The sequence below is a fragment of the Bactrocera latifrons genome, unplaced genomic scaffold (assembly GCF_001853355.1).
Source record: "Bactrocera latifrons isolate USDA-ARS-PBARC rearing strain unplaced genomic scaffold, ASM185335v1 scaffold_3, whole genome shotgun sequence".
In the NCBI taxonomy this organism is placed as follows: Eukaryota; Metazoa; Arthropoda; class Insecta; order Diptera; family Tephritidae; genus Bactrocera; species Bactrocera latifrons.
Window position 1 is genome coordinate 548,680 of NW_017536629.1, and position 19,398 is coordinate 568,077.

Genomic DNA, 19,398 nt, shown 5'->3' on the forward strand with positions numbered 1-19,398 from the left:
TAAAATATTTCACAAAATTTTATGACAATTTACAACATTTTTTTGTAGTTTGCAGGGCCACAAGAAGGAAATACTTTCAATGGTCGGTAAAACATTTTCATTTTATGTATTGTTTTTTAAATGGTTATCGATTTAAAATACACGCGAATTTTACTAAAACTTCTAACAATCGAACAACTTTACTATACATGGATGCCATTCATATAAGACATCTCTATAACTACAATTTATAAGCTACTCGATGAAGAAATTGTCGTGTTATTGTAAATTACTAGAAAAGCATATTCGTGTTTCGTTTTAGAAACCCAATTAAGAAATTTCACAATGCAAGTAAGATTCTAGAAGTATCTTGGGGTAGTTTTAGACAGCAAACTGCTGTGAAAGCACAATATGGAATAAAAAGTGAAAAAAGCTAGTAGCCCCCATTACTCTCTTATGCACTGGTGCTATACAGCTATTGTAAGGCCAATTCTGCTCTATGATACAGTAGTATGGTGAACAAGCGTACGATAATCTACCCACCGGAAGTCAGTGGAGAGGGTTCGAACGCGGCTTTTGTACTGTTACTAAACTTGTCTCTTTGTTGAGACTGATGATGACAAATAGAAAATTCGGGCATAACACGGTGGGTAATCGGAAATAAATTTCAAAGTAAACATTGAAAAAGATGTAAAGGTATATTAGCTGCACGCAATACTCTAAACCTTTATACGGATGACTCGAAAATGAAGGATGGAGTTGGTGCGGGGCTGTACTGCGCAGAGTTAGGCACAAGACAGCCTTTTAAGTTGCCGGATCACTGCGGTATATTTGCAGTTGAGGTCTTTGCTATTGCGAAACCCAACGATTCCAGAGACGACATCTACATAGACAGCTGAGCAGTAATCTTTTGCCGTATCGCATATCGACCAAAAGTGAATGTCTTTAAGCAAGCAACTTCACCTCTACTGGGTGCCAGGTCACAAAGGTCTCGAAGGCAGTGAGATAGTCGACGAGATTGCCAGGAATGATGTACGACTAATACCCGAAAACATGATCAAGATTGGGAAACCCATGAATTGTCTATACCACTGTGTGGACAGCTTGGAAAAGAAAATCGGAACCCGATGGAATGAGCTACCTGGTGCAAAGCTGCAAAACTTCTGTATAAAACGTTGGCTCGGAAGAACACAAAATTTCTATTGGCACTGTAGGAACATGATCGGAATACTAACTGGACAATGCCTGGTGGCGCCACAAGCCCGCAGAATGGGGCTAACTGATCGAGAAGACTGCAGGAAATGTCTAGAAAAAGGAAGCAAGGAAACAATCTGGGGTCCTCATGGTATGATACACTGGAGGAGGTATCGATAGTGAGTTCACAGAGTCTGTTAAAATTCGCGGCAAGCGTAGGCATCCTAAAGGATGACAAATTCTCATGGACCTGGTAACTGAACTCCATTTGGTATCGTACAGGACCAAAACTGATATATGCACGACTCATTGACGTACCAAAGTAAAAGGCTTTCAAAAACACTTTCACGCCAATTATACACACTAGTTTCAAATGCAAATACAAAGAATTACTTCAAGAGCTTCCAAGTTAATAACAAAAAAAATATGTTGAAAATCTTTGTCACTCACCTTTCTTCGTCCACAACAAAGCATTCTTCGCGCACGCGAATTTCCTGTAGCTGCTTTCAATCGAGTAAACTTCTTCTTCCACTGCATCTAGTGGTAGTGGGGGCGTGGCGACACAACGTATCTATTGCACGTTTTGGCAATTCCACTCCAATGTTGCATTACGATGTGCCAGATAACGCCTCAATTGTGGCATCCACCATTGGTCACAATAAAACACGTGACAATTTCGTAGCGGCTGGAAAATGCGGTGCATAAACGACCACCATGTGAACGGGACCAAGTGCTGCTGTGGATTCTCGCGCTTGAATGATTCATTTCATTCGCATAAAATAACTGCTTTTATGTAGTTTCATGTCTGATGCTTTGTAAATGTATAACGGTATTTTGGTGCGACGTTTAAATAACTATACGTATGCTTCGTTGATGTTTTATTATTGCTCACGAGGTCTGGATTTTCACATTTATTATGTCTAAAATTGTGCAGGATCTGCGGAGAAAAATGAGACAAGAATTATTTTTAAAAATGCGTGATTTATTTTGAAAAATTTTGTAATATTGTTAGTAAATAGATCCAATGGAAGAAAGTAATGGCGCTTGCTGTACGAAAATAGACTTTCAATGCCCATTTCCGAGACAATCGTGTCAATATAGCCGAAATAATCTTGCACAAGGCCTAGAACCAAAACCATCTGAGCAATATTTTATGATACTACAACAACAACAAAATTGGAAAAAGACCTCTACCCCAATTCCCTAATGCCTGTCCTTCACCTTACCAATCCTGAAAAACACGAACGGACCGGCGCTCGCTCGGGGCAACGCAGACTACTACTCCTCCATCCAATGCACACTCCTTGGCCAAGGACCGAAGTGGCTGTTTACTGATACACCACGCGGCTATCAACTCAGTAGAACAAGCGCACATCACCCTTTACATCTAACCAGCGCAGATATCGCTGTCGAGACTTCCAGGGACTCACAGTGTGCCGCTTTGTGTACCGGTCAAGTTGTTACACATATCAGCCGCACCTAACATGGTGAACAGGCAGTGACTAGGAAGCCGCTCATTATGGGTCCGTCGTCGTCTGGGCTTTTCTTTATTTTTTTCACCATGCCAGTTAATAATGAGGTGGGACTTATATTCCAATTAGGCGGATCTGCTAGTTTTTATATTGCGTCCTCTACTCCTGCTGCTAATGGTTGGTGATTGCTTATTCGTTTCAACTTATTTCGCAACTAACCTACTACCACAGACCCGCCGACCCCCGCCGACCCCCGCCTATAATTTGTTTGCAGAGGCGGATTTTTTTTCGAGAACACATTTTCAATGAAACTACTCGATCAACCAGCAGAGAAGTCGATTAGAAGAGAGCATTGAGAAATTGACTGCTTCTAAGTATTTTTTAGCAAGTATCAGTTTCTCACTCATATGAAAGAAACATTAGTAAGACTGTCACATTAAATTCGCTTCTTCTCTTGTGAATATCAATGAAGGTCTCGCTTTCATAACGCGAGCACAAGCTCTAAAAGTCGTCCAACATCTTGAGTAGCAGCCATTTTAAAAGCATCAACTGTCATATTCTTGTCATTAATTTTGTTACAGCGAGAAGGAAATTCGAGCCGCCTGACATGATGAGCATGTTATCCTGCGCCAACAACTAATCCGACATGTGTCACACCACGCTGACAGCGTTTAGACCAAGAAGTATCCTCACACACGAGCACAGCACGCGCATCTTGGCGGAGAATATACATGTTTACACAAAAAAATTAAATGCAAATGTGTGTGACCCAAGAAAAAAGCGTGCAAAGATGCAACTAAGGAAATTGCCATCCGCACTCTGCTCTCTTTAAAGTTCAACATCAAAAATAACTGCAGTTTCAGTTTTGCTTAAAGAGACGCTTTATCACTATTTTATTTCCAGTCCCGAACTGTGCTAGTTATGTGTGGCAAGCAAAGCATTTTTTAGATTTTCTCCTAACATTTCATTAAAATCTTTTCTAGGCGACCCATAATGGCCGCCGCATAACGGTAAACCCATAAAACGAGACCACAATAAAGGAATTCGCTCGGCTGGAAAGAACTACTACATGAATAATGAGTCAATAAAATGCTCTTTTAAATGGTTAGACTCCTTCGACTTTCACGGTTTAATGGGCAAAAACTAACATGTCGTTAAACAGCGAAAACATGACAGCAAAGGCACGGCAGCAGGCGAGGTGGTAACACTGACTCTTGGCAGGCGACTTGCTGGCTCGCTGCTGCACTTGCTCGTTGGCTGACTGACGACGCGTCGGGCAGAGGAAAATTAATTTATGTTTGGCAATGCAATGAAACCACTCGCCGGCAAGGCATGCCGGATACACACACACACACATGCACACCCTAATGTGTATACATATGCATATGCATGCAACGTGCTCTACTCTTTGTTTGGCCTAATATCCAGTGGTATTTCAGTCGCCCATAATGCTTACAATACCTAGAAGCGGTCGCAAGCCAACGGCGACTCAATCAACCCTTTCCAGTCGGCACACACACACGCTTGCCACACATATGCATATGCGCCACCCTTTGCGCCGCTGCCGCTATAGTTGCATTCTTGGCGCAGGCCAGCCAGCATTTCCGCTTGGCATGCGTCGTGTATGCGTGCATTATGGACGACTAACTCCGCATTGGGGGAGTGGTGGAGTGCGCCGCTGCAGCTTTGGGTGACGCGGAGGAAACGAACTTAACTTCATAGCGACATAATGCAAGCGCAGCTTTAATGGCTACTAAAACTGTGCGCTCGCTCGCCTATTGAGCCAAGAGAAAGAAGAAATATTGCCGTCAGTGCAACAATGGCATCGTGTGTGCTTGTTTGCACGCCTGTATGTGTGTGTATGTGTGTCGTTGAAAGCTTCGCCCAGTGTATATACAAATTACCCATAAACATGTGTGCGAGTATGTGTGTTTATGTGCTCCTCAATGCATTCACTTCATTCTCAGCTTGGCTGCGTGTGCATGTGAGCTCGTGGCAAACACGCCGCTTGAATTCAATTTAAACGCCTAAAAGTGTGCAGTAAAATTGAAACAACGCCTTGCTGGCGGCACCTTCGCCATTCATTGAGCACGACTGCCACAGGCCAACGGCATTACAGCCGATGAGTGGCGCTTTTATTAGTTTATGGCTGCAGAGATAAGCATGTGTGGGTGAGTTTATGAAAAATGTTTACAATTCAGTTTGGTTATTTTTAAAGAACTGTACATTGTAAGTTTTCCGACAGTTTCATCAAGCATACTAAAGTGAATGTTTTAAAGTTAGAGTAGTTAGCTTTAGGTACTTAATAAACACTTCAAGTTTCAAATTTCTTAACCAAAAACATGTCTAAATCAGTTAATGTCACCTTCTTTAAATACTTTTAATTTACTTTTCCTAAAGCAAATAGTTTTTTTGGATTAAAAATTTCATACAAAAAACTGTTCCGATTAAGACCCAGTGTTTATCAAGTAACTTTAAAACATGTTCATAATTAAACGCTTTTTGTTTGTTTATGTCTATATGTAACTACAGGCTACTACAAATATACAGGGTGTCCCAAAACTAACGGAAAACTATATCCGACCATTTTTTAAATGAAAATTTCGAACTTTGTGGCCCAACCCTCATTATTTTAAAAATATTCTTTACTTATGAAAACAGACACGCTATTCTATCGTTTAACGCTGCATTTTTACTAAGCCTAAACTGTCAGCTGCCCATCTGTTTAGTTAGGGTTGCCAACACTTCATAATAATGTAAATGGCGGCAAATTTTAATCTTGCGCAAATTTTGGGGCACCCTGTATCTAATTCCAACCTTGCGTTAATTTTGGGACACTCTTTATTGCATATAAACTCAGTTTAAGTTGAAACTAACATTACAGTTGAAAAGCATGGTTTTTCGTACTAAAAAAATTTTCAGCCCGATTTGTGATTGCTTCACTCAACATTGCTTGAGCACGGGTCAAAGATTTTTCTGCGATAAAGCCGAAAGCGAAAGCCGGGCGGCTGAAAACATGAAAACCGTCCTTATGGACTCGTTGATTCCATTATGGTAATTTTCTGGAAAGAAAATCATCGAAAATTTTGATAAAAAAATGGAAATTGTCAAACGCGACTATCACGTAAGCACTAATTTAATAGCCCAGAAGCAAAACCTGACACAACAAATCATTTGGAACCATTTACGTACAACATCCGGTGTGCTTAACGAGGGTACCTGTTAACGACAACTCTACCACACGGCACTCAACAGCCACCTAAAAATGCCACGCATATTCCAGTACCAATTGTCAGCACTTAATGGATACACTAACTAACTTGATAGGTTTCGAGATCCATTTAAACCTCTGCCATACTCGTACTTTGGGTCCGTCATCCGGTTGCGATACATTCCCACACTCAACTGATAAAGTGTCAGATCTTACCGCAATCGGGTGTTAACCACAACCACCTCAATACTCCCTGAGAGGTCAGTCCACATGAGTGGGTTCTACAATTAAGTATCCGGTCTGACCTCGTAGCCGAAACTACTACCAATTGAGCTTCCATATTGCTCTGGATTGGAGATTAGAGGTTGGTTACCATTTGTACATTTCACGCACGTGTGACGAATGGGTATCACACGAGTTAACGCAAAACACTCAAAGACGAAATTTTCATCTGTGAATCACTGCTGCAATGCGATAAAATGTATTGATTTATAATGCAGATGGTTACTGGGAATGAAAAATGAGTCACTTAGGGCAACGTCAAGTGAAAATGGTCGTAGGTGAATTCCACTAAGGCGGCAAAAAAGTGGGCAAAGCCAGTATTGACTATTAAGACGGTTATACCATACTATAACTACCATAAGGTCGGACTCTTAATTTGAACGTAACAAACCTGATCCTTCTGAAAGAAGAAATTCCATCAGGACATTGCTTGTTCATCGAGTATGTCTCGCTAGAAGCTTCGGAAGGTTGGTTGAGAGATTATTATTATTAGAATTTTTGAAAAATATTAAATCATGGTGTACCTTTTTTCTTCATGGGTGCCAATGGAGCGATAAATCTATTATTATTATATTTAAAGAATTCAAAATTTCAGGCTWAATTAATAAAAAACAATAATAATAAACGGAAAAAACCGTCAAACCGTATGACTTTCTTAATGGGTCAGTAGGGTAATCTGGCCTGTTTTTTTTTTACATTTTTTTCATAGAAATTTTTATTCTACAATAGAACTTTTTWCACATATCATGAGGTATATCGTGGAGTGTATAAACAAATTTTTTCGGAGTTTTTTGACGACATCTGTCGCTGAAACGGCTGGGTGAATGAATCGCCGGCGGACACAATTTATTCTTAAAAAGTACGTGAATGTTTATCGTCCCTACGAGAATCATGAAAAAATGTTGATAAATAAAAAAGTAAACTACGTTTCTTTTTCAATTTTTCCCCATATTTTTTGAAATAAATTGTGTCATAACCTTGTCAACAAATTATAAAAACGATATGAATCTAGTAGGGACAATAGCCAGGCGTTTTGTGAACATTAAAAAAAATTAAGCGAATCGGTTGAGTAGTTCGACCGGAATCATGTCCGCCAGTTTAAAAAAGTGTGTTTTGAGAAAAACGCGTTTAATGTTTGAGGTGTGCACTTCGAGCGCTCCGAACGTCGAGCGGTATTATTATTTTTGGCTTTTTTTCGAAACCTTCCAATGGTAAAGTGGGTTTCTACATTAATTCTAAGAGCATAAGGGTACAGAAAATGCAAAAAAATGAAAAATTTAAAAAAGATTACGCTACTGACCCTTTAACGTAAAAATTATGAACTTCTTTTTAATAGATCTTATATTAATAAACACCTTTCTGATATAAGCTTCGTTAACCGCTTTACCGACAAGTTGGCTAATATTTCTAAATAGCAAAGACTATGAAATGCTATGAAAAATCTCAAAACCACAGAAACATATTTCACATCTGAGATGTTAATCTCGAGACAGTTACAGTTTGGTCAACCCCTAAAAGTAAGCCTAACTGAAGTTTGACAATTTATGGTCATTCTTATCACTTATTTTTAGAAGGTTTTGTTTCAAAGCCGAGCTTGAATTTATGCTTAAATGAAAATTACTTTAAATATTTATATATTGTTAAGGCAATTTACTTGCATAAAAATCATTTCTTTGAGTGTTTAAATTCATGACACTCCACTTCCACATGGCCAAACTAATATTTTTACCACCCATAGTCTAGTTAAATGCCGACAATTTCGCTATGAGCCGGGCGTTAATACCTGTACAAAAAACACACAAAAACAAAAATAAACCAAAAACACTTTTAATTAAGTCCTACTAGGATAACAACGCCAAAAGACCTAGATCTGCCGGAGCACAGCGTGGCAGAGCAACAACAAGGACGCATACATGGATGCACTAATGGCAGGCAGGACCAGCGTCAGTGCAGTGTGTATGCAAGGGCTTGATTTGTTTGGCAATTTGCCAAATTTTGTGGCAGGCTCTGATATACTCACACATACGTATGGCTGAATCACTAAATTTATACATAACGGTTGGTTACTCCGAGCAACTGCGGCAGCGGCAAAAATCTGGCTAAACACTCCTACAAAGCACCAGAAGAAAACAAAGCACTTACAGAAGTATAAAAAAGGCTTGCAACAGAACAACCGACAGATAGTCGTATGCTGGAGCACACATTTCGGCTGATCGTTGATAGAAAACATGACATCTTGTTGCTGCAATCTTGCGGTAACAACAACTGCGCGCAAGTCGCAGCAGCTGGTGAGGAGTTGCGTGGCAATAATAACAACAACGCATTGCATACATGAGAACATCAGCGTAATGCGGCCAAATCATTTGCCAGAAAGCACACATTTTCGCGCACACACACATACGCATCGGAATATGAACACACAGACCCACAGACACACACACGCACATGTGTTTGAGCGCGTTTATTGGCACGGACAAACAAGTCGGTGCAATCACAGCAGCCAACAGCCACAAGCCGGCTATGAACTATGAAAGCGCCATGCGACATGTGATATGTGGCATGAAATTCTTATGTCGCTCGCCTGATGCATTCCACTGAACTTGTGACACATTCGCATACAATGCAAGCAACGAGTATTCGGCCAAAGGCATTATGCTGCGCTGCCAACAAGATTTATTCTACGGCCACTGCCTTTTGATTGCGCCAACGCAGGGCCAATGCTTTGGTCGGCGCAACGTTTGGGCAAATCAGTAATGAGCACCCAACCGTAGCACCGCCAGCACCACTTTAAAGGAAACTGTTGCAAAAATTGCTATGTGCGAGAAAATTAATTGAGACCCCACACTTCCTAGAGGAAGTGAGTAACAAATCTATCGACTTATTAATGAGTTCCTGCATAAATATATGTACATTGTGAGGACTCTCGTGATTTTTAATTTATTTTTAATCACTAAAATGAAATTCGATTCAAAAATTGGCAAGTTAACATTTACCATATTCAGATCTATAGTTTCCGTTGTCTGTGATCAGTTTGAAAAGGATCTTGAGAAAAAGTGACAAGTGCTACTAAACTTGGGCCAATCACAATATTTTGACGATTTTACAGTTTTCCTCATTGAAATTTGTACTATGAAATGCCTCTTAAAAGTTTTCCAAACCTCACACATTCATTCGAAAATCTCTTGCCAAACCCTCAAACCGTTAACTTGCATTCTAATTTATTATAGTTTTCTTAACCATCATTAGAAAAAAGAATTAATTTCCTAGTCGAACAGACTAGAAGAACAAAACTGTCTTTATTTAAAATGCTGATAAATACAAAGCACAAATTTATACATCCATGCTTAAAGGAATTTCTTCCTGAAGTTATTTTTACACTCCAAAACAAAGGCAACGCAAAAAGCAAGGAATAGCCACCGAATCAAAAGAACGGCTCATATCTTAAAAAACCATAGAATACTCCCTGTGACCCTCATTAGTCTTTTAGAAGTATCAGGTCCCTCCGCGTATTGCTTTATAAATATTGTGATAGAAAATTTTTTCACTAAATCACACTCTATTTCCTGTAAATCACTTCAATTTAGCAGAATATTTATACGATTCATCATTTATATTCAGTTCTTGCATGAGGAGTGTTATTGCGCTTTTGCTTGTAATATAACGAAGTGAATCTTGGTGAATCTTTCTGCAGCCAACTTCACATTTAACCGCCTTACCATTATATAGTCGAACAACTAATATAGGTTTGTTTGGAAAAAAGTTTTTGAATTTTTTTTTTCAGTATATTTTAGTAGTCTCCTTTCTACGATGAGCATTTGCATATTCGGCATATTTTACTCCTTTACCTTCAAAACGGTAAAAAAGCAGTTCAAGCAAGTCGACCAAACGTCAATGTCAAAACTGATTTGCAAAATTTCGTTCCAGTAATTTTGATCTTGAGGACACACCATGTTCTGAAAGGCACGTGAATCCGATGTGAATGAAATGAAGTCGTTGGTCAATGCAAATCGTCTAATAACAACTCGGGTCAGTGCTAAAAGATTAAATTTGTCTAAAACGACCGTTCACTAGCTCATGAAATGTATACTAATAAATAATTTCGAGTCTTGACATAGGAGTTCCTCATGTTATTACGAAACGAAATTCGCTTCGTCGCATTGATTTGCTTTATCAAACATCAAAGTGGTTAGCCACTTTTGAAGAGCAGCGTTACTGCCGATGAAAAGTGGGTTATCTACAAGAATGTAAAGTGCAAGAGAACATAGTATATAAAAGAATAAACTAGCTCAAACCACTTCAATGGCCGATAGTCACCAAAAAACCTTATGTGGCATGTTTGGTGGGATTGCAAAAGGATCAATTATTTTGACCTTTTGACTGAGGATACAGCGACTACTTTTGAAGTGATAAAAACAAAATTACTTAAGGAAAAATAGTTAAGAACTCCTCAAATTCTTTCATATTTCGATAGTTTAAATATGGGATAGTCGAAAAAATCTTTTCGTATTTTGTCAACAGATGTCGTTGCAGTGGTATATCTCCAGTGCTACCAATCACAATGTGTTATGCCATATAAATATTCAAAAACATTTCGATAGAGGATTTTTAAAGTCATAGCTGTTTTAGCTCGGCTATAACCGCGTTAGAAGAAGTTGTTTTAGTGTCGGGACAACTCGAACTGTTTAGTCGTAGCTGAAAAATTTAAACGTTTTTTTCCTAAAATGTGTCTTCTTTGATAACTCTCAATCCTAGCTTAGTTTCTTAAAAGTGTGTGTTTTCAAACCGGTCTCCATCGTATCTCAAAATGGCTTAACCGAATGACTAGAAAATTTTTTCGTAACACTCAGCACGTGTAAACGCATGGAATGAACTATGGAACCGCATAAATGATAATAAACTTACAGCGCTATCTGTTTACTGATCGTAGAACGCAAATCTAAAAAACAGACCGTTACATGTAATGACCCCCATTAGGACAAAAACGAAACTTGCTGAAAACAAGGAACATTTTCAATAATGAATTAAAATGCCTAACAAAACTAATATTGATTTGAGCATTTACCGAAAAATATTTGTGGATAATTACAATTCGTACTGAATAACTCATATTTTGGGGCTCTTGGAACAACATTGCTGCGATTTTACCGTTAGACAATAGAGTGTTAATAACGCAAGTTGGCAATACTATATTTTACTACGTGCTTACACAAAAATTTCAACAACATACTCGCACAAATACAGAGTTCATCAATGGCCAGAGCAACAAAAACAAAACCAACTTTAATTTACTGTTGGTGAACTTTCTTGCAGCCAGCGCGGTTCCAACCCCTGATGGGAGAACTTAGAAATTCCACACATTTCTTGCAGCGACACATGCTCTCATTTTTGAAACTGTGAGAGCATGCAGCCAAACATAGCGGTAGGGATGCCAAGCAGAGCAGAAATATTTGAAAAATATTGTAATTTATAGAATTTTGCATATATCATATTTTTGATATGTATGGCAATAAACGGCAGTTTGATTATTGAAAAAAAAAAAAATGGTTAAAATTTATCAATATTTTATATTGAAATAACATGCAGTCTCCCGTTTATATTGTATGAGAGTTAGCTAAAGGCCAAAAAAATATGTCACTAGTGACTTCAAAACACATAATGTCAGCGATTTATTGTTGCCTGTCTTGGCATCCCTTCTGCAGAGTCAGTGAAAAATTGTGCCACGAGCGAATTAACTTTAGCGCGCTCTTTTATATCTCTGACTCTCCCTGGCTCTTTCTCAGTGTGCTACGCTGAACAGCCGAAATTATACCGGATACAAGGCGGCAAACTGGAGCTATCCAATGGAATAGTGTGTGAGTACAAATGTAAAAAAATGTGTAAAAAATCCATATATTCACTGAAAAGGTAATCGATCGATTTGTGACGAAACATTGCACTACATGCCCCTTTTTACTTCGCTTGCAACAACTAAAAAGTCAGTCAAGCTCGCTTTCGAACGTTTGCTTTGTGTGATATTTGTTTTTTAATGTTGATTAAAATTGTATTGCAAATTTCTATGTTTTTGTTATTTTTGCTGCGCTGATGAGTTCACCCCTCTGCAATTCACATTCACTCGTTTGGCGATAACTTTGTCTACATCTGTGTGTGTGTGTGTACGCATATGTGTTAACTGTTAGCAGATATTCCACAAATATACCGTTAGCTAGCCTATCAACCCCCTAACTTGCAGCACGCATCGTTTACCGGCCACCCAGACCCCCACCCGTGCACGGCCCTACATCTGGCCAGCAAACAAGCGCCTCACCAACACACCAGCTATTACACACACACACACCAGTACAATTCATATTAACTGTCACATTGACAGCACAGCTCACTCCAGTGATAAAACTAGTCGACACCGCCACCTCCTTTCCTGGGCTTGCGAACGTACGACATAAATGTGGGAAAAAAGCAACAAAAAAACATGAGCCAAAAAAAGTATCAAAAAGGACCAAAAACAACAACAGTGTAAGTAAGAAAATACCAGCGAGAATGGCGACAACATTGGCACACAAAATTCCAAGTTTCACACATATGCGCCCCCACACACGCACACACATGTGTCTGCTATCTATAAATACATGGAAATGAAATAGAAAAGCTCACAAATAAATATTAAATAAAATACGACAACGTCTAAGCGTACAGTTTGTGAAAAGGAATGGGGTAAAAAGAGTGTTCCTTTTTTCGTTTTTTGATTTGTTAGTCAAACAATTGGGAACTGAACAAATGAAGCGTATCTATAAACATTTGTTCAGACATACAAACACACACATTTGCATACAAATATTACATTAATTTCTACTTTACATTGTGTGTAGGATTTGTTTAAGCTGTGAGTTGGCTTTGCTTGCTTTAAAAAGTGGTATGTAAAAATTGCAAGTATTGCGAAGTTTTCGATTTTGTGGACTTTTGCATATTTATCAATATACTACAGGAAAGTTTAGTTACACTTGGAAGTTCTGAACATGTAGGCGTAGAAAGGCAATTTTATAAACATATGGAAATGACAGAAATTCGAATATATATCCCTAATAATAATTCATACTGGCCGCTTTTTAGTAAGTGAAGGGCTAACTCCTCACTGATTGGGAAAAAATATCACCGTAAAATTCTAAAACTTCACTTAGAGGATCACTACTTTCTGTTCAGTCATAAATTTTGCTAAATAATTTTCTTTTGGCTCACAGCTTGGAGATCTTTGACAATAATGGTGTTCAACAAGAGAATTACTCGAGAGTTACAGAGTTCACATTGCAATCTATTAAATTCACTAACCTTAAAGTCAACTTTTTGGTTTATATGAAGGTGCAACCCTGTTTTGTAACCAAAGTTATCGCACTATTGAAAATTTTGCTCGCAGTGTTTAGTATTTTCTGGATATTAAATTAAAACCAGTGTTTTTTAAGTGGTTGCATAGGTTTACAGGTTTGAAACCCTTCCAGCTCGTTGAGATAAAATTCTTAAAAAATTAGACGAATAATTTTTTTTCCGACTACAACTATTCGAAAACAAAAATTTCACTGAAATTTTATTTTTTTTTTTTTGTAAAAATGTTAACCATAAATCCAATTTTCAGTTTTTTTTTCTTCGTCCAAATTCTAAGTTAAGGTTTTAATTAAAACACGTATTTTTTCGCTTTGGATGATCCTGTAAGGAGTTATCCTGCCAACGTGGGCGCATGCTTTTTCCGAGCGGTCACCGGGAATGACGTCGCAATGGTCGAGTTTAAAATATTTTCTCCAAAAATTTCAGAATTTCTTTGTTAATTGTGTCTGTTTGTAACAAAAAAAATTCGAATAAAATATTAGATTTTTTATATTGGAAAAAATTGCTGAAAAAAGGCTGTTACATAAAATGAGTGTTTCCTAAGCGCTCCAAAGGGACCACTTCACAGTTGTGCGCAAACAGGCCACCATGAACTGAAGTTCGTGGTTCGTATTGTTGGCGACATCGGGTAAATTATTTCAAATTATTAAAAACTTTCAATAATAATAATTCTTCCGGTCAAAATCCTCTTAGCTCTTCTCTTGAATGTTTGGGAAACATTACATGTAGAAAATATTTATTTTGCTCTACAAAAACCTTTCTAAGAGTTGAGGACACTCTCTACGCTCGATTAACATCTTATCACTCGCAGTGCAATAATAAAAAACAAAGACCCAACGCATACTAAAAATTGTTAATATTCCGAAATCCTCAGATTTATCGCAATTTTTAGCCTGTCGATAAGTAGAAAAATCTTAAATGGCAATTTTACGGACGAATAATGAAACCATTATAGTGTGAACTCAACATAAACTCAAGTAAATAATGCCTTTTATAAGGCAGATATTAAAGGAAAAGTTAGTGAAAACCTTATGAGATTATGTAAGAGCTTAGATGAACCAATAATGGATTCTGTAAACAGCTGGTGGATACTTTAGAATATCTCTTTTCGTTGGAATGGCGACAAAACAAGTTTTCGGAAAAACTTGGTTCAAGGAGGAAATAGTGTTCTAATTTTTTAATCGTGTGAAAATTTAAAGTCGATTACGCCAAAATTGAAGATGTTGCGAATTTTCTATTTTCATCTGATTCCAAAACTTTAAAGCATTTTACTCTAATTCACGTTCTCAAAGTCGAATCCCTCATAACTTCAAAGGTACTGTATCGATCGTTTAAATTTTGAACACTGTTTCTGTACGAACTAAGGCTAGAAATCTGTCTTACATTTTTTGTTATTTTTTTTATTAACCATTAACAATTTAACCTATCTTTCCGCAAAACATTCCGTTGTTTTCTTCAAAGAATTCCAAAAAGTGTAAAATTTAAATAACAAAAACATAGCGTGGCGTTACCATTAAATACCATATGTAATCAAAATTCCACGGAAAAACTCAAGTTACTTTTCTCCTTCTACTCTGGCCATTGTAAGCTCAAGAAGCACTTATTTAACATGGTTTCCGGTTCTGTGACTTGGAGTCTGAAATGCCAGAATGCCTGCTAATCTACTGCACGGCCCTTGGATTTATGTTTCCGAATAGCGGTCTCATCGCCTTAATATCACCTAGCAATATATTCGAATTTATCAATTTTCTGGCGATAGTTGAGACGTTATGACTTAGGATAGGCCACAATAGATCCTAGGTCGCGGTTGATTTCTGCTGAAACTGGTATAGCTTTGAAAAATCTAACACTTGCAGCATAGGACGCCAAAAGAAATGCTTTCTAAGCACACTCTATTATATTATTGTCGATGTAAAGGTTATCAGATGAGCGCTCATACCTTTTCTTTTAATATCCAAATACTTTCTGCTCAATGGAATCCCGCCCACTCTACGTGCGAAGAAATATTTCAAAAGTAATTTGATAACACCTCAAATTCTTGAGTGCTCCCCACGCTCTCGCGCTTACTTTACCTGTTCTCTCGATGCAACAGCGGCATTCCTTGCAGAGCGATTTGCTCATCGCATAAAACAAAAAACGACTACAATGAACGACGCAAAAAACTTCCGCTGCGATATTAAAAACTCATGAACTCATGTGCGATGCGCCGACTAACTGACTGACTGACGAACGCTACAAATATGCAGCGCAGCAATTGTGCGACCGCTGCTTGAATTCACCGATGATTTCAGCTTGGATTTCCACTTCCACTTCCACTTCGACTTCGGCTATGATTTGTTTAATTTCCGTTGATGCTGCAACGCATTTCCGGCAGTGAATGGGCCACGAGTGCCAGTGTAAAGGGTACGACGACAACAACAACAATTGCGGTGGCACGATGACACAATGACGACGACGACTATTTACAAACACATAAGCACACAAACATATGTACCTATGCGTACGGCGTATATATGTAAGTGTTTGTGTAAGCGATGACGTTATGAGACGTTATTACGTTAGAGCATCCGTGACCGGGCTGACATGTGTGTATGAGCGCCGTTGCCTAGGCACGATGCCGCAAGTGATGATGATGCCTATGCTTAATCGAAAAAAGTCAGCGTTGGATAATAATTCAACTCAACGCGCGACACCGAAAGCCATTCAAAGGCAGCGCAGAAAGCCGCTGCTGTCACAACGAAACCGTTCGTTGGCAAATTACTTCGCGTATATGTAACGTGGTGTCGTCGCCGACTGCAACTGTGGGTGGGCGCACACTGGCCGACTGATGCGTGCACTTACAGCCAATGCGTTGTTGTTTTTGCTGTGCTTTTGACTACTACGACTAGTACTACCGTTGGACGATGGCGCTAGCTATGACGATGACCTGGACGTCGGCGTTTGGCGATGTTGCAAAGTTGCGATGTTGCTGTTGTTGGTGACAGCGTTGATGTCGGTGATGGTGGAATAGTATTTTCAGTTGTAGAAAAAAAAAACTCGTTGTAATTCGGTGGTCAATAATTGCAATGCTTACTATAACTTCACTTTTCTGTATTCATGCCTTATGTTATTGTACACACTTTTCGCTTCATTCGCTTTGCTCTCCTCGCGTCTACACGAGCTCGCAATGGATTTTGCAAAGAAGAACCTGTACGTAATGATTTTTTCACTGGGATAATGGCCCTTCAGGGAGCCTTAGTACACAATCACACATATGCACACACACACACACGCGCGCGTTCCACATTTACTATGCACACACTTTTCGCACGCGAAATTCCTCGATGAATTTCCGTAATTTGCTATTTAATTTGTGGCGTTGGAAAAAATTTTCCCAACGCTTGACTAAATTGATTTTCTTGTTGTTGTACTAGTTAAGATGTACTAAGCAGGCAGAGGGGAATGTTGAATTTTGATGTGAATTTTGCTAAGTGTGAAGCGAAGGAATGCGTCCGAGTGGCAGTGCGAGACTTTTTCTTATGCCTCGTACAACGGTTTTGTGTGACCACGAGATGGTTTGCGAGAGCATTTCGCATTCATATTTGGTTCTTTTACCCCGATTCCGAACTTCAAAAATGCCTGCTGCTGCTGCATACAAGTGCGCACACATACACAAACACGAATCCGGCGCGTTCGCTGCCACGCGAAGTGCTGCGATGCGTTGCGTTGCGATGAGGACGCGGTGCAATGTCCCGTTTAGCGAGCGACTCGCCGATTTCTGCGTTGGAAAACTTGCGTACAACTATAAAAGATAGCTGTTAGTTAAACAAATGCTTTTTGCTCTTTGCTAACTCTGCACAGAAGTGTGTAATTTACTATTTTATTTGATTACTGTTAGGAAAAAAAAGGTTTTAATTACAATTCTGCAGCACTTTCTACACAGTTAATTCACTTCTATTGCAGCGCTGTGCGAACGGGACAACCTACTTCCCGTTCGTGTTTGCAGGATTTAATTTCAGTATAATAAAATATCTCTTTTGCCAAGTGCAGCCGCAGCAGCGTGAGAGAGTGCGTGGCAGCAGAGCGTCAAGTGCTGTGGGACGCGAGAGTTGTACATTCGTATTGGGAGCGCAGCAAAAAATGGCACACACTCAGGATAATTTAAATGTAGAACACAGGATACTTATCATCTCATGCGGTTATCGGCGATCCCAAATTTTCATTTGCATTCGTTCATTTAAATCAGCAAACGAAAAATTTCATTATTCCACACAATTCGCACTGCCTTCAATGGCTTTTGACACGCACTTTTCACTTACAAATTATTATAGTAGTGCTGCTACCCCACTTTCGCCCAGTAGTGTACACAAACTTTGCTCGAGGAAAAGGTGAAAAATCGGCACCACGCCAGTAAGCTCTTTGGTTCTACGTAAAAAAAATTGTGTTCAACGTACTTATTTCCACCTTTACTTTGATTTTTGCAAGCTTGTACAGCGTTGTAACTGTGTTTTTATTGAATTTTTATCCACTTTAATTATTTGCTTTCAGTGGACGTCCGCGCGGCACTGCACCAATGCTCCGCACACGCACTCGGCTCAACTCGAAGTGAGTCCGAAAAGTATGCAATCATCGCGCAACGCTGTGAGCTATACGATTTTCTCGTTGGTGAAACTGCTGCGACCTGCAGTGGGTGGCGAGCGTGTGCAGAGGCCGCGACGGCGCGAGAGCCGGCGCTGACAGTTGCTGCTGCTGCTGATGATTGGGGATGGCAATGGTGTTGAAGTGTAAATGCGAGAGTTAAGCTCTTCATTGACTTTAAGGAACACTTTTGACGGGCATCACGCAGTCAGGGTTGCATGTAGAAATTTAGATCATTTGGGAAAACTCACGAACAATTTTGACTTTCACGCTTGAGAACCTTGATACTTTTAAAATTTTTGTGAAATGTTAAGGCTTTAACAATCGGCTAAACTTTTGACAAGTGCAATTTGATGTTACCACATAAAAATAGGCTCTTTGATTGGGAACCCATCGTAGAGTTAATTGGACTTTTATATACTTTCTGTATGAAACCATCGTAGAGTTAGTTGGACCTTTAAATACGTTCTGGATTTAAGTCTTGTTTTGACTCGATCCTAAGCTTTTACTGATACCAATAAAACTCGTTTTTTACGGAAATAAAAAATGAAGTGGAATGTCTGGAACCAGCTTCGGCACCAACAACAACATTAAACATTCATACGCGATTTCCAAATGGAATAAATCAAACTCTTGGAGAAAGCTCATAGAAACGAAAGCGCACGACACCCGACATACGATGATCTATATGCCGATTAGTTCTGCAGAATAGGATTTAAACGAAGAAGACTCATACCTTAGAACAAAAGAATTGTGGTATAGTCACTGATTTTACTTTCAAAACATCGATTTGCTTACCAAATATTTTAAGAATATTTTTTATCTTTATGTACTTTGACTTAAATATCGAAATAAAGGTTTTCGCAGGTTTCAATACAACAAATTCATGAAGAAGCTGAAAATACGACTAGAAACAAGGATGTCAAGCAGATGAGTGTCCATTTGCAAATTCACAACACTGGCTCATCCGCTGTCAACACCAAGAACCTTAGCAAAGATACACACTATGTAAAGCGCCATCTAGGCAAAAATAGCAATTGTTTACCAATATAAATTTCCAAAAATAAATTTAATTACATTTTTATTAGGACAACATTGAAGAAATTACACAATTTTGCAGAACAAATATATTTGCCGTCGTTAAAAATTGTTTGTATTAGAAAAACTTTTCAATTCCAGTCGTCAGTTCGTTTATCCTAAAAAATTTTGTTTGCTACACCCTGTATTTTGTTCCAATTAATTTTAAATAGTCAGCTGACAATAAAAAACAAC

At 38.8% G+C, this 19,398-nt stretch overlaps 1 protein-coding gene across 1 annotated transcript in view; it reads right to left on the reverse strand.

The window, feature by feature from the left end:
• The window catches only part of LOC108970348 (rho GTPase-activating protein 100F), a 79,243-nt gene extending 63,580 nt beyond the window's left edge, over positions 1–15,663 (reverse strand). The window contains exons 1-2 of the mRNA XM_018935675.1: positions 15,582–15,663; positions 1,624–2,110 (exon numbers count right to left, since the gene is read on the reverse strand). Coding sequence (XP_018791220.1) covers positions 1,624–1,710 — 87 coding nt within the window. The 5' untranslated portion in view covers positions 1,711–2,110; positions 15,582–15,663. The remainder of the gene's footprint in view (positions 1–1,623; positions 2,111–15,581) is intronic.
• Positions 15,664–19,398: the final 3,735 nt, after the last annotated feature.